Source organism: Pelodiscus sinensis, chromosome 6, assembly GCF_049634645.1.
Source record: "Pelodiscus sinensis isolate JC-2024 chromosome 6, ASM4963464v1, whole genome shotgun sequence".
NCBI lineage: Eukaryota > Metazoa > Chordata > Testudines > Trionychidae > Pelodiscus > Pelodiscus sinensis.
The window spans coordinates 35,182,956-35,199,148 of NC_134716.1; the positions used below are offsets into that span (position 1 = coordinate 35,182,956).

Consider the following 16,193-nt stretch of genomic DNA (forward strand, 5'->3'; position numbering starts at 1 on the left):
AAAAAGTTGACCAGGTGTAACAGTCATTTCCACTTTCAAATAAAACAGCTTACCCATAAAAATCCTGATGTTCCCACTGGACAATGCTGACTTCTGACATCGTGGATTAAAAATTGAGAACAGGCCATTGTCAAGATTTTTTTTAGTTTTTTTGTTCCTTATTAAAAAAATACCCTTCTCGTTATCCTTTTAATTCTGGTGGCCACAGATTTCTTTGTATTGCTTTGCTTCTCTTACCTACAACTCCTAATTTATATTAATATTAATATCCCTTTTATATGTTAAATACTTTACAGCTTTCTTCACTTTCCCTCTTAAATCAGGTAGATTTTTTTTTAAGCAACACAGTTTTCTTCCTTATTTGTGGGATTATGGCTTGGGGAGAAGTCCTAAGGAGTTCTTAGATGATTCCCAATTATCATTCATGTTTTTCTGATGAAATTCTTCTCTGATTTTTCACTTTTGGGAAACTGACCCTACTGAAACATCAAGTATGCATATTTTACTGGTCTAGACTTTATTGTGTTTGCACAGTAGAAAAGTGATCAAGTTATGATACCTTGTACCTAAACTATCATTAATTTTTAGTTCAGCAATTTAGTTTCCCTTTATCTATTGGGATAATTCTTTAGCCTTTGTCCTACGTTGGTTGCAATAGTGCAAAATAGGAAATGGTCATCTATAATGTTTAGCATTTCCAAGGATGTTTTTAGTACTGACAGTACGATACTCCAGCATGTCACTCATACTGAAGTCCTCCACAATCACACAGATTTTTATCCTACACATTACAGATATGTGCCTTAGAAGCCAGTCATCCTGTTCCCTCGCGTGGTTTGGTGATTTGCAGTATACACCAACCCAATCTTATGCTTTATCTGTCAGGACACTGATCAATAAGCATTAGAGATTATTTTCTTCAGAGTTATCAGTGACCAAAATAGGCAATGAAAATTTGTAGACTGTAGATAATTCAGGAGTACATCTTTTAGGCAACCTCTTAGCAACTTCTTTCTTCAGCCAAAGGTTCCTTTACTGGACTCTTCATTTTCCAAGCCTTTATATGTTCTGTCTTCTTCAATGGGAGCAGGGGATTTACTTGAGCATTGCTTACTTGCATCTGTTTTATATGCCTTCCAGACTTCTAGCTCTGCCCCATACTTTATTTCCAAGGTGAATAGTGGTCTATCCAAATTATTAAATTAAATCCAGCTTTTTCAGATAACTAGCCATCATAGGTAAACAAGACAGGATAAAGGGGAATTAAAGTGTTAGTATTTTCCCCACTTGATACCGGTTTTTGTTCAGAGATATATAAAACAGACACTGCTGTACAAAGGACTTGATAATGCAGTGACTGATACCCTATGAATTCATAAGACAGATCATAATACAATCTTTTGGGAAGGATGCTTTAAACTGCCTAGCATTTTACATTTTTGTAAACTATTTACTTGGTTTAAAAACAATTTCTTCTATTTCTTAATTATGAAAGATTTTGACAGGGGGATGGGAAGATTGCATCAACCATCTGTTCTGAAATTAAATGAAGTGTTGAAAAGAGTTCAGACCCACACAGTATAGCTAGAGATCACTTTTCATTCCACCCCAAAAGACTGAAGAAAGTCTTTTTTAAAGAAAAAATGCTGGTTATCTTGAGTTGCACAATATACTATATCTGTAGCTTCTAAACTAAATATAATATAATCAGAGCTTTTCAATTATTGAATTTTTTTTCTAATTGAAAAAGATTTTTAAAAATAGTTGCAATACATTAAAGATACAGTTCCTAAATACATTGCTGAAGGTCTGGTATGTAATGGATGCTACACCAGGTATGTGGATTTTAAATAAACATACTGTGTTCCCTGCATATGCTTTGCTATCATTTTTAAAAGCTGCACACAAAGAAATGAAGAATTATATAGTTCAGTGAGTGAATTACAACTAAGACATCTGGGCTACGTCTACACTGGCCACAATTTCCGGAAAAGCCATGCAAATCAGGTAAGTCAGGATAGGGAAATCCGCGGGGGATTTAAATAAACATGTCCGCCGCTTTTTTCCTGGCTTGGGGGAAAGCCAGAAAAAAAGCATCTAGACTGGCACGATCCTCCGGAATAAAGCCCTTTTCCAGAGCATCTCTTATTCCTACTTCGAAGTAGGAAGGGCTTTATTCCGGAGGATCGCGCCAGTCTAGATGCTTTTTTTCCGGCTTTTCCCCCAAGCCGGGAAAAAAGCGGCAGACATGTTTATTTAAATCGGCGAGGGGATATTTAAATCCCCCGCGGATTTCCCTATCCTGACTTACCTGATTTGCATGGCTTTTCCGGAAATTGTGGCCAGTGTAGACGTAGCCCTGAAGTTCATATTACTGAACCTCTTGACAATTCTCATTTAAAAATAGTTTTAAGATGCAAAAGTGTAGGAAGGAAAGTCTCAAGAACCTTATGACCTACAAAGGGCATAAAGGGTGTAGAATCCTTAGCATTCAAGCCTGCTTGAGGCAGATGAGACTCAAATTATATTCTCAAATCTTGTTGCTATTGGAGCTAAAACAAATTTTGTCTAGGAAATGAATCCTGCTCCCTATGAACCGAACAAACTTTCCATTCATTTCCAGGGAAGCAGAATTGGGCCTGTAGGTGTAATTTGTTTGACTATTTTCTCTTCAGCTATTTTTAATGAAGTAACTGAATTAGGCATAGGTTGGTGCATCTTTAATGTAATTATAATGAATATATTTTGTATGATTAAAATGATAAAACTGTGTGGCTTTAAATATTGTCTTAAAAGATTTGTCATCTACAGAGCCTTTGGGAAAGGTGTTTGTGAGTGACTGTTCCAAAAGTCAATTTTTGTTCAATCTGCAATCCAAATATATTAATAATGTAGTATTGTTTTAACTTTAAAGATAGTCATTAAAAGTTCTTGAGCCAAAGTACAATTACTATATTGTATTACGTATGCACATGTGTTCATGATCTATTTTTATTTGTTTTTTGAATTTGTCAACATTTCAAATGGTTTGACTAGTCTAAACTGAAATCCCATTCACTGTAGTTATGGAATAATCCCTTTTTGAAAAAGATGAAAGATTAGGATTCGAGTTATTCAATTTTTGGCTTGGGTACAAACAAGATATGTGGCTTTAGATAAGTCATATGCCTCTTTCTATTCTCCATTTAGATTATGGGAATATTACTTCTCTATATTAAGAGGTCATGAAGAAAAATTAAGGCCTGTGAGACACTCGGTGAACTTCATATTTATATATAATAAGATTCAAATGTGTCTTCCGGAGAAGTCTTACAACAAGTAGCGCAATAATATTTGAGAATAGTAAAACCAACTGCCCCAAGTTCCTCAACTCACCCCTGTGAAACAGAGCAGCTTTGAACCATCTCTGAGTGTAATAGGAGAGAAATATTAGACCAAGTGGAAGAAGCAAATCTCCATGGTCTCTCTATATCAGGGGTTCTTAACCAGTGAGGTGTACCTCCCCAGGGGAAGTGTGAAGAGGATACAGGGGAGGTGTGAGGTGCCTCCCAGAAAATTTATCACAATTGCCTTCTCACTGGATAAAATTCTAAAGTTTAGATTTCGTCAATTATTATTATGAATTAAAATGATAAACATTAATTTATTAATGTCTAGAGATCGGCACACTACAATAGCAGTGCGAATCAATCAGGCCTATGTGACGACACTACAGTAACAGTTAGCAAGCATTGCCGACTTTCATCTTCAAACATTACATAAATTTGTTACAAAAAGGTTCAAAGTAAAAAGCTCATATTATTCATTTAGGCATTGCAATGTGGTTCACTCACCCCACAGTGCCACCAGCTATCAGACTTGGGAATTACCTTAGACAGCTGCATCCAGATGGTTTACCTAGTCCTAGGGTTCAGGCAGGGTTCGAGCCGGGCCTTCAGCTCAGGCCGGTTCTCTGAATCGCCATGCAGCAGTAGAGCCTTGGGTTCCTCTAGGTCAGAGGGTAGCCCTGCTGGCTGGCTTGGCCAGGCCTCAGCAGCCCAGGCAGAGAAGCCTTTGCTGGCCTGAGGGAAGGCAGCTGTGGGAGGCCCAGGCCAGGTCTCAGCCTTGTCAGACAGGAGCTCTGCACAGGCTTTTGACTCCCTCAGAAGCTGGGCCTTGACAGAGCTCCTTGGCAGAGTTCTTATAGTCCTAGCCACGCCCCTTAGCTTCTTGTCAGGTGAGGGGGCGGGGCTAGGCTGTGCACAAAATGGCTCCGAGGGGGAGGGGGCTGAACATGAAGTTCACTTTCAGGGGGAGGTGTGAAAGTAAAAAGGTTAAGAATCCCCTGTTCTAGATACTATTTCCTGGAGAATAATATTCCCTCTTGGAGTGATAAAACTGAATTAAAAAGTGGTTGTTGGGTGCACTCCCTCAAATCAGGTCTCTACCCCTCTCCAAGTTGTTTTCTTTAACCTACAGGTAGTATTCCAGTGACCTCTGAATTGAGCCTTCATTCGAGCTCCATTCATACTAGGTGAGTCATTCAACTGTATTAGGAAGATGGAGTCATAACTCATACTGAAAGTGCTATAACTCATGCTCTCTCTAACCTGCCTGATGGCCTGTGCAAGTTTGACAGAAGGATTGACCCTGGAACCTTGGGGTGTGTCTAGACTGCATGGCTCCGTCGACGGAGCCATGTAGATTAGTTTACTAGACATAGGAAAATGAAGCAGCGATTTAAATAATTGCTGCTTCATTTACATCAAAATGGCCACCGTGCTGTGCCGATCAGCTGTTTGGCGGCACAGCGCGGTAGTCTGATGCGCCGCGGTTGACAAGGGAAGCTTTTGTCATCCGCTCTGGTAAACTTAATTTCATAAGGCATAACGGAGCGGTTGACAAGGGGCTTCCCTTGTCAACTGCAGAGCATCCAAACTACCGCGCTGTACCGCCAAACAGCTGATCAGCACAGCACGGTGGCCATTTTGAAGTAAATGAAGACATTTTCCTATGTCTAGTAAATTCATCTACATGGCTCCGTCGATGGAGCCATGTAGTCTAGACACACCCTTGGAGTCCTACGTGAGACTGTTTGGGTCAGGCAAAGATACAACACTATATTCCAAATCTTCACTAAAGAAGGAGTCAAGACACCTGCTAACAAGTATATAGTTAACTTCATTTTTGTTTGTAATTCTACTGAGATCAACGGAACTACCTGTACTAGTAAAGTTAAGCATTTCATACATAGAGTTTATAGACTGAGACCCAAGACATCACCATAAATCCCTGCTGAGGACTGCAGATGTATCACTGAAAGCTCATGGGGAATAGCACCAAGCCCATCAACTAATCTAAGGAAAATAGTATGGAAAGGTTATCTCCATTTTCAGTGAAGTTAGTGTAGTTTTTAAAAAAAACGTAAAACAAGGTTCAGATCCTGAAGTGTTTAGATAGGGACACAGATGCCTTACCATAACCTCTTAGACAACATTCCCCAAACAACAAGCAGGTTCATAATTCATGTGTGCCTATTTTTAATGATTTCTTAAAGAAAGCTGTCACCTGTGTGCCATCTGTAACATGTTTCCCCAAATGTGGAATTGCCTCTTCCCATTTAGTCTACATTGATCTTAAGATAGAAGAGATCACTGATCAGCTAGTCCACCCTCTTGCACAATTCAGGCCACCGCATTTCTGCTGCCACAAAGAATTTATTCTTCCCTAGCTAGTAAGTGAATCCATCAAGCCTAAGAGTGTGTGGTTAGAGTATAACTCCTAGAAAACATTCAACCTTGATTTAAAGTAAAACTGAGAATTTGTTACCTGCCTTGGAGAAGGGAGCTGAAGACAAAACTTGCACGCAGCTATACCTCAGGCTTGAACACTCTCTAGGTACATCAACACAGGAGCGTTATTTCGGAATAACTGACATTATTTCAAAATACCAGTACATGTCTACACAGCAAGCTGTTATTTTGAAATAATGTCAAAATGGAAAACTTCTTACTCATGAGGAGTAAGGGAAGTCAAAAGGACCGTGTTTTCCCTTTGAATTCCTGCTCTGTAGACAGAACCAAAAGCCGAATTACATTATTTCGACTTCAGCTACACAACTGATGTAACTGAAGTTGCATATCTTAATTCAACTTTTGCCTTGCAGTGTAGATGTGACCTGTCAGTATAAGTAATGGCCTTCTCCATTGAGGAACTTATTCCTGTGAATGGGGCAATTGCAGGAATTCCCCTTTAAAAAAGGGTGATTGGGATTGAAATCTTCACATCACAGATGGCAGGGTTTTCCTAAAGACATTATACAAATTAAATGGGCCAAATCCAGCAGTCATTTGTGTCTCAGGTAATGCTTCTGTTGAAATCAGAAGGGATGGAGAATCTGGCTGTATCAGAAGGCATTTATTATATATACACTCATCGCTACATAATCCCCAACTATCCCTATCCTTGTAAAACAAACCTATCACCATCAACACCCTAGACCTTCTGTCTACAAAACTTTTGTACTCTTCTCAGAGAGAAATCAGGAATTCTATAGTCTCATTCCCACATAAAATACATCTCTGAGGAAGATTCCTTTGCCTCCCTCTCCATCAGGCCCCATAAAAAATCACATGGTGGGCTTTGCATTTCTGTCTTCTCTCTTCTCAAGCTCCAGCACACCCCAGGCAGCTCACTTTGTACCATCTTTTCTTTTTCCTGAGATTGAAACCAGAATGATAAAAGAGTAGTAGGCATCGAAACAGACCAGCTCCCACAAGTAGTGAAAGTTCAGAAAACGATTAACACACAGTCTTTCCAGACTGCTCTCTGTTGCTTCTTGAATCTGTCAGTGTCTGGGGGGGAGGCGATGTTTACAAACAGCCTGGTCCTCCTGAGCGAGGTTGTGCTAGATTGAGACGGGACAGGGTGACTCTGGTGAGGATTCAAAACCACACAGTTATAGTTGCTGCATTAGCAAACGTGGGAGTCCATAACTTAGGAGCTGTGCTTCTGTGACAGGCATTGAAGAAGCAGAAAACCGGCCGTGGTGCTCTTTTTCGTGCGTCTGTTTTCCTCTTCCCGCCGACCCCCTCTGCCCTCTCTGTGGCTTTGGCTGTCAGTGCGTCCCTCTGTCTAGCTCTCCGGCTGGGTCTCCCCCTCAGTGGTCCCAGCCGGACTCCTAACTCGGGAGGTTTGTGATTGGCGGCGGTGCTGACAGCAGGAGGAGCTTCGGGGTAGCCGGTGCAGCCAGCTCTCTGCTATAAGCCTCTTTGCAGCTTTCTCTCTCAATCTCTCTCTGCGCGTCCCTGTAACCGAGCAGTGAAAATTCACATTGGGGATCTGCTAACAGGCACAGATGTCATGTGAAAACGCACATGCTCTGCCGTGCACACAGCCCTCCTTTCTTTCTTTTTTTTTTCTGTTCCTTTTTTTTTTAAATAGAAACTCCCTTCGCCCCCCATCCCCCCCTTGTAACTAACAAACCAACAACAACCATTGCTCCTGCTCCTCCTCTGTCCAAGTAATCAGAAAAGAAATCTTTTGGAGCTGCTGGTGGTATTTCCGAGCAAATACAGAGGGGGGGTGGCGCGGAAAAAGAAACACGCACAATCCGGACAAGTCAGACAGACATTCGGTTTACACACACGCACACACACACACACACACACTACTTTAAAAATAACAACCTTGGAGGAATGATTTTCCCAGCAGAACAGATCTACTTCGGTTGCAGCCTTTATTCTTGCTGAGAGGGGATTTTTGTGATACCAGGTCCAAGCTGTTAGCTTCATGACTGCGCTGAGCAGGGAATCGCCAACACCATGCGAGGTAAGGGACGAATTACGGGAAACAAGGAGGTGGGAAGTGGTTTTTTTTGGGGGGGGGGGGGTTGATTTAACAGAGACAAGGTTTTCCTTCTGTTCCTTTTGCGGCGGGAAGTTTGCTGCTTCTGTTGTATAAAGTTTTTCAAGAGTGTCCAATTTATTGTTTGTGATTTTAATTTTTCTTTACTTTGTTATTATGCAGGTGGTGCAGCTTACTTAGGTTGGTACGGGAGGGGGAACTAAACCAAGCCCAAAGTAAACAAACAGTTCAGAGACGTTAGTATAGCTCACTCGGCGCTGGTCATCTGCTATAAGTACTTGCACATAATGACTAGCAAGAGTCTAATTCAAAGAGAGAATGCGGTTAGCACTTGGTGATAGGGGCGGTTTTAACTGGGAGTTAGGACTCAGAAGAGTTAAGCCTCCTTCGCACGTCCAGGCTTCCATTAATAGGTAGAGATGAGGAAACAGTCCCCCGAGAGCTGTTGGGAAATGGCTAGAAATGTCTGATTTTCGCGTGCGTTGGGCAGTGGTGCAGGTTCACTCTCAGGGCGAGCGCACACCAGTATGAGGCAGGTGGTTTGGGGTGGGAATTTTGGCTCGGGTTGATTTGGGGAGGGCGGAGGGGTGCGCAAGAAGGGAGGTTTTCTTTCCTGGCGTGTTGCTCTGCCGCTTAGGGGAAGGATCCCGGCTGGCAGGAGGGGGCAGAGGCTTCTTAACTTGTGGTTGGAACTTCCCCTGCTGCCCGCTTTGTTTTATTACAACCTCCCACCCCCGCCCGCCAGCCCTGCTCAGTGTCAGCTGCGGTCCCTTTGGATCGACTGATTTTCTTCCTAAGGGAGGGCTGGAGAGGGAGGCCCCGGTCACCGGCTCCCTGAGGCTGACGTTGAAGGGCTGGGCTGTCTGGAAGCACCTGCTTGGCTCTCCATTGGGGGCTTTATTCCAGGGCTGTCTAGGTCTCAGCTCGCCAGTGCTAGGAGCCAAGAAGCCCCTGCCCTGCGTCTCCCTCCTTCCCCTGAACTTTAAGCTGACTCATTCTTCCATGGGAGAGTAGCTCCTTGCATTTTAATGGAGGCTTGGACCAGTCTCAAAGCAAAGGGTCCCCCCACCCCCTTCCCGACTCTTCTCCCGCCTGGCAAGCCCTTCACAAATAACCAGAGACTCTAGGAATAATGCTTCATAATGTACAACCCCCCCCCCCCATAATGTGCTATCCCTCACCCCCACCCCTCCGCCCAGCTTGCTGCTTTCGGGGAGGAGTGACTCTCAGACAGACCCGACCGGTTCCTAGGGGATGGGGGGCAGGCGGGCTTTCCCTGGAGCTAACACTCAGGAAGCAGCGTCCCCCTGCGCATCACAGCCAGGCTGGGAGTGGCCCTGCTCAGCGGGGATCAGTAGGAGGCGCTGTGGCCGCCTCTGCCCCTACCGGCCGGGAGAAGATGCTCTGTTTAGGGAGAGAGGTGGCCGGTGATCCCTGGGGCCCCGGCGCGGCCTCGGAAGCGGGGGAAGGGCTGCTCGTAAGGGAAGGCGGCTGGCAGCTTGCGTGCAGCAGCGCTGGGCTCTGGGCGCGCTGATCCTGCAGGCAGGGGGACTCCAGGGAGCAGCTGCTCTTCTTGCGCGGCTTGGAGGCGCTCGGAGGGGGGCTGCGCGCGTCTGGCGCCGGGCTGCGCGCTCTGATTGGCGTGGCGGGCGGGCGAAGTGGGTGTGAGGCGTTGGGTGTGTTTCCCTAGCGGCATCTGGCTTTAGCATGCGCTGCTCCACTGACCCACTTCTCTCCGGCCCAGGCCAGGACCCCAGCACCTGGCAGATGACTCAGGGAAAGCTCCGCTCTCCCTGACTCGCCCCACCTCGCCCTCGCCTCTAGCAGCCCCTCGCTCAGGCGGCGCATCCCCATCCAGAGCCCTTCGGATCCCGGCCCAGCAAGAGAGAGCTTACATGTGCAGAGGGGGGAGGAGTGCCTCGCTTCTAACCGGTGTGTGCAAATGTCTCGAGGGCCTGGGTTCATCTAATCAGCCCTGAAATCTGATGAGTGGGAACAGAGAGAGAGAGAGAGACGCCCTCGTGCCCCAGCGAAGCTTTGACATTAATTCTTCCAAATGTGCTATGCTGGATTTGGAGAAACTTTTGACCTGTCTGCTAGGAGCGTCGTCAGATCGTACTGCCCTCAGCGAAGTAACCTTGTCATTTGCACCGGGGAAAACAAAGTGCTAGATGATTACACAAATTGGCAAGAATTTATGCAAAAAAAAAACCCACAAAAAACCCTCCAGTTAGGAAAATCTCTTATTCCACGTCTTTTTTAACTTTTCGTCCTTTAAAATGTGTTTCTGCTGTGTCAACCAAGACGATCATTTGCACTGTGTACTTCAGGTTCGGAATCTAGCATCGTTCCTTATGGAGTGGGGGGCCGGGAGGTTTTGTTTTGATGAAGGATGCAGCAGAAGGAGGGGGGATACGCTCGTGACTGGCTCTGTATATTAGTAAACAGTCTGGGAACACAATCTCCTCTCCCCTCCACCCGCTTCCTCTGTTGTGGTAACTGAAGAGCAGCTCATCAGGGTCCTTTGGAAGTTGTAACACTAATGAGATAGTTGCCTCCAGTGTTTCTTCCACTTGCTGTTTGGTAAATAACGTACAAACAAAATCAGTTGCTGTTCTCAGGACTTGAGAGAGAAGAGGTAGGCGAGGTAATACCTTTTTATTGGACTAATTTCTGCTAGTGGAAAGTTTTCAACTTCCCAGCTATAAGGAGAGCACTTCCACTAGCAGAAGTTAGTCCACCAAAAGACCTTGCCATGTCCACCTTGTGTCTAAACAAAACTCTGTCATTGTCTAAAGGATGACGATTTGATTTGCTAGAACAAAGGAGTGCACAACCCCTGTCCTTTGTACTTTTTCCAGGAGATCTGGGACCCCTAATTTGAAAAGTATCCGAGTGAGTGGTTTGTGGGAACGGAGAGGTGGTGCAGACGTGTCCGCAAACTTTGCAGTGTCTCTAGCAGAATTTCCCACTGGTCAGCAGCAGGATAGCCAATCCTCCTCCCTCTAAAGGGAATAAGATAGAGTCCTAGTGCGAGTGTGTTACATACATGTTATTCAATACTTGTAAATAGGAACTTTAACATACGATGCTAGAGCACCAAACCCGTCCCCTCAATCTCTATTGTTATGCGAATGAAGATTACCTAAAGAGTGTTTTCAGTCGAACATACGTTACGACGAAAAGAAATGCAATCTAGTGTGCATGTAAGGTATTCGTTTAACTCAATGGGTGAGTTGTTAATATCAGTTCCATTCCATGTTCAGTTTTCTTAATGTTTATTTAATCGATAGATTATTGCCTTTAACAAATTAAAGTAGTAGTGCAGGACGGTAAAGCATGCGTTTGCAGCTTCTCCTGAAGGACATTCTTTTGTATAACAATGTATTTTGGTTCACTATTAGTTTTTTAGAACAGAGAGCACCGTCTATAAGGTGAAATCTACAAACTTTCCCTGGCGATTTGCGGTCCTCCAGCATTCCCTTTAGAGAGTATTAAGTCTGCGATGCATGCATGCTTTTCTAAAATTCCCCAGACTAAACCTTTTCCCTGAATGCCCCAAACTTGCAGCATTAATTTGAAACAGCACCTCAGTTTTTTTTAACAGAATTATGGTCTGGAAGACTGCCCAAATACTTAAAAGTACGTCTATGTTAAAGTCACACTGACGCATTTATGAAACTATGATACAGACATTGACAGTCTGATACCGGAAGAAATAATTTTCTGTGCTTGGAATTTTAGTTTACTAAGTAATCTCAAAAGGACATAATGCTGATTTATAACTGAACAATATTATGGGAGAGTAACTGAATTGTAAACTGCCTTGTGCTTTAGATCCTGTAGTTGTCATGTTTAGTCCATATCTCTATTTTAACATAAATCTCAGTCAATATAGAATACATAGTTTTGGCATTTATAAGGGAAGGAGGGGGGACCCTGAAAACTCTCAAGAGAAAAATGGTGAATGGTAATGTTACCTTTATAAGAATGTATAATATATAGAATTAAGGCTGATATATAGCTGAGAGATAAAAAGGCTCTTATTATATATTTTCTTACTAAAAGAGGCTTTATATGCATTATTATAAAAGCAAAGAAGTGTTTGGATAAAAAACCCAACAAAGACACTTGGTTTGTTTCCTGCAGATTTTAAATTTAATGTATAATGTAAGCAAATGATAAATAGTGAATTTTGGTCTTATACTTATATAATTTAATAGCTTGATTATTTATATGATATAGCAACTGAGACTCAGTATAGAGACCCATCTGCCGGATAAAGCAATGTTAAGTCACAGCTAACTTTACTTCTGTTATTTATAAACACTGAGATTATGATCACAATTAGTCATTTAATAAAAATTAAATGTATACAGTGTGGCAAAGCACAGTATTTTTTAAGTAATATTTAAACTCTCCATTGGTACCTCAGCAAACAAATCTAGTATATTTAAAATAAAACTTTTGAGATTCTAGTATTTAGTTACTTTTCCAGATTTTGTTGCATGAGTTACTTTTTTATTAATTTCAGGACTGGGTTGTGAAATACTACATTACTTTACACAGTTATTCTATTTTCACAGTTTCACTGAAATAGTCATAAGTAATTAGGAAGGTGTGAATTAAACAAATCCAATCTACAATGTTATTAATGGAGTTTATTAATTAGCATGTTAAAAGTGTCCAGAAAACTGAGAAGCATGCAGTTTCCTTAAATGTAATAGACAGATGCAAGTAATTTTATAATTGTATTATGACAAAGACTATATTTTCTTTATTTACCTCAAATCCTGTGTCTCTGGAATATGACTAAAATTAATTTTTGAAAGAATGACAAAATGCCATCCTAACATGAATACCTATATAAATGTAGTAATGTATTACTTATGTAAGTATCAAAGATAGTGCCAACCTCTATTGATTTTAATGAGTAAGATCAGACCCCAACAATATGCTTAGCCCTTCAACTCTTTCTCAGATGAGTCAGAACTATTAGTCTAAGTAACACTCCTTGCTTTCAATAGTGCCACTTGCCTGAGGAAGTATCACATACAACAGCATTAGGCCTTAGCTAGAATAGAATTTGACTTTACTGAAAAAAGTTTTGATAATTTTCAGTAAATATTTAGATATGATATGACTATACTAAGCTGCAAAATATTACTCTTCTTTTTTCATAACAATGCAAATGTTAATAGGTAATGACATCCCTCTAGTTAAATTATCATAAGAAGAAATCAAGTTTGAAAATTGAAGTTATTTTGATGTCTAAAGCATTTAATAATTCCACATGATGTCACGTATGTATGTTTCTTTGCAATAACAATAATGTTAGACAGTAAAGCACTCAGGAAATGCTGTATTTCAAATTTAATATAGAATCAGATTTGTCATGATTAATTTCTGAAATGTTTGTACATTCCAATTAGTAAATAAAGACTTGTATTTCCTAACTTTCTTTTGTGAACACTCTTTTGATGAATATTTTTTCAGTGATTAACAATCTCATACATTTTAAATATATTAAATAAATGATGGACTATATATGATTTTGAAATATGGTGCATAAGACAGTGATAATTTATTCTTCTTTGTTTTGGAAAGTGCCTACCACAATAAAATAAATACATTGAAAAGTAAATATCATAATCATAATATGACACCTGAACTTCTTAGTTAGCAAATGTAGCTCATGATCCTGTAACTTTTATTATACTGGATGTCCAGAAGCACCACTCAATGCAGTGTTTTGAAGCCTTATGTTTGATAGTAAAATATATCACTAAGCTTGGGGGACAGGAAAGAAAAAATATGTAAAAGGGAAAACAATCTCTTCACAGGAGTTAGAAATAAGAATTCCTAGTGTAAAACATAATTCACATGCTAAGCAGAAAGTCTTGAGGGTTGACATGGGAATCCAACAGTAAATGACATGGACATGTGCTTATTAGGAAATGTATGGATGAAATATATTTTTGATATCATTGTCACAGTAACTACAATTTGTCATAACATGTGTGCTAGTTGCCTAATGCTGAAAAACAAAATCAAGAGAGAGAATCCCAGGCTGTCCAATAAACCAGTCTTTTGCTGTCTCAAATGATACAATGATTTCACAGAAGACAAGGCTTGTACTATGAAATTGAAGGATGTCTCCTTTGTAGTAAAAGACAAAGGAAGTACACAGGAATAAATATTGATTGAACTAATCATCAGATGAATAGTAATGAGCTTTACCAGTGCACCAATATAATAGGTTATGTTAACTAGCCCTTTCGTAGCCCATATGTTGCCCTTTCAACCCATGACCCTATACATTGAGCTCTTAATGAGGGAAACCACAGGTGTTATAACGGCATTTATGGTAAATCATGCTAAATATAATAATAGTTATGTAAATAACTGACAGTAGAGTAGTATATGAGCTCCAAAGGTAATGTGAAAAGTGAATAAAAGAAAACACTGTAAAAATGTTAAATGAAACATAAGTAGAATGAGAGAATAATAAGCATTATATATACAATGTTTTTCTATGTTTAAGTTGTTGGCCTAAACATCAATTACTGCAGGATTAATATTAATTTAATTAATATTATGTGTTTTTAAACTAAATTAATGTTTTGACTTATTTAATTTATATTTAAAATAATTTCTCCGAAGAATTATTGTAAGAGCTTTAAGAACTCAGTCTAGTTGGGGATTTCCATAATGGTTTTTATATATGAACTATACAACTCATTTTTATTCTGTATGTTTTAATATACATCAGAATAAGTCCCTATTTTGTTACGCTACCTACTGTGTTCAGTCCTATCCAAGTTAATGGAGTTACTTAGATTTCATACAGTGTAAGTTACAGTAGCAGAAGTCAGTCTGTAGTATTTTGGAGGTTATCATATTACTGTTTTATTTCTAATATTATTCTCATAAACGTATGGAAAACTCTCACTAACTTGAACAGAAGTTTTACAAATAGTATTATGTATCAAATATAATACTCAATTCCTGCAGAACCTCACTCATTGAATTTTTACCCACTCAAGTAGTCCCATTTAACTGATATCCGGGAGTAAAATGAACAGAGATAGGCTCTGTGTGTTTTTTCCTTCCTTTTCATTGAGGCCCATTTTTTTTTAATAGAGCAGAAACGCACATACTGTGCTTTATTTGGCAGAAACATATTGCTGAAAACTTATGCAAACAGAATGACAGCTGTTTCTTTGCCTCCAACACAAGTATATGGGCTAATTCAGCTTGACATAAATGTGTTTACTATGTGAATTATTTTGATAAATTGGCAAGCATGATTTATCTAACAACTTTTAAGAATGGACATCAGTGAATTTCATGTACTATCAAAAATCTAAATAACTTTTAAAAAATCATTAGTTAACTCTGTATCACAGGATTTCCAACAGTGTACTCAGTCAAGAATGATCATCGAGCAATTGTGGTTATTTGTTAGATGAACTCATTTTGATACTGAGACGACGACTGTTTTATACTGTTTGGGCCAAATCTTGTTATCTTGGACTTTGCTTTTGTGAGTAACTCTGTTGGATTCAAGGGACCACTCAACTGAGGAAAGAAGCTGCATTTGAGGCTGTGTACTGTGAGCCCATGTGAAACCCAGCATTCTGTAATTGTAAGAAATGTGAAAAACTATAAAGATTTAGAGAGAATCAAAGTTATAAGAAGCGTGTTGTGATAACAAAGCTTGTTGCATTGAGGTTTTAAGCAAAATCACCTTCAACCCTCAATCTGTACAGTACTCTTTGAAAATGAAATACAATTTGGTAGCTTTCCAGACAGTAAAATCTGTCAAAAGCACCATTTTTCCCAGAAAAGCTAATGTTAAAATTTCAAATGTGCCATTCTAAAATAGTACATAGATCTCCAGTATGTTCAAAAATAAAAAGTTAGTGTGTTTAAATCTTTTTACTATTATTATTTTCTCTAAGTGCATTTATCTGATCACCACATTTGACTGTGTATGGATTGAGTGTGGCCAAATTAATCACTCCTAATACCAACACTTTTTTGAACATAATATTATAGCTAGAAAACAGTATAGGAAGCTACAAAAGTGCAAGTGAGTATAAAAAGCATTATAGTTTTGTATAGATTAATATATGGTGCAAGATGAATATTTTAGTCATATCCTGGATGAATGTTAAAAGTGTCCGAAGAGATTTCACCATAGCTTACAGCTTCCTTTTGATTATTCATGACCAGCTAGAAGGCTTCCTAAACTTGCTTGTCTAGAAACTGTTCTCTTTGAGATTCTGTTGTCTAAAATCTCAGCTCACAGGAGCCAAAATTGAGCTATCTTCTTTAGACTAATA

At 40.2% G+C, this 16,193-nt stretch overlaps 1 protein-coding gene across 1 annotated transcript in view; it reads left to right on the forward strand.

Annotated features, from left to right (window-relative positions):
• Window positions 1–6,884: 6,884 nt before the first annotated feature.
• Window positions 6,885–16,193, forward strand: part of RORB (RAR related orphan receptor B) — a 204,125-nt gene continuing 194,816 nt past the window's right edge. The window contains exon 1 of the mRNA XM_006137819.4: window positions 6,885–7,809. Coding sequence (XP_006137881.1) covers window positions 7,803–7,809 — 7 coding nt within the window. The 5' untranslated portion in view covers window positions 6,885–7,802. The remainder of the gene's footprint in view (window positions 7,810–16,193) is intronic.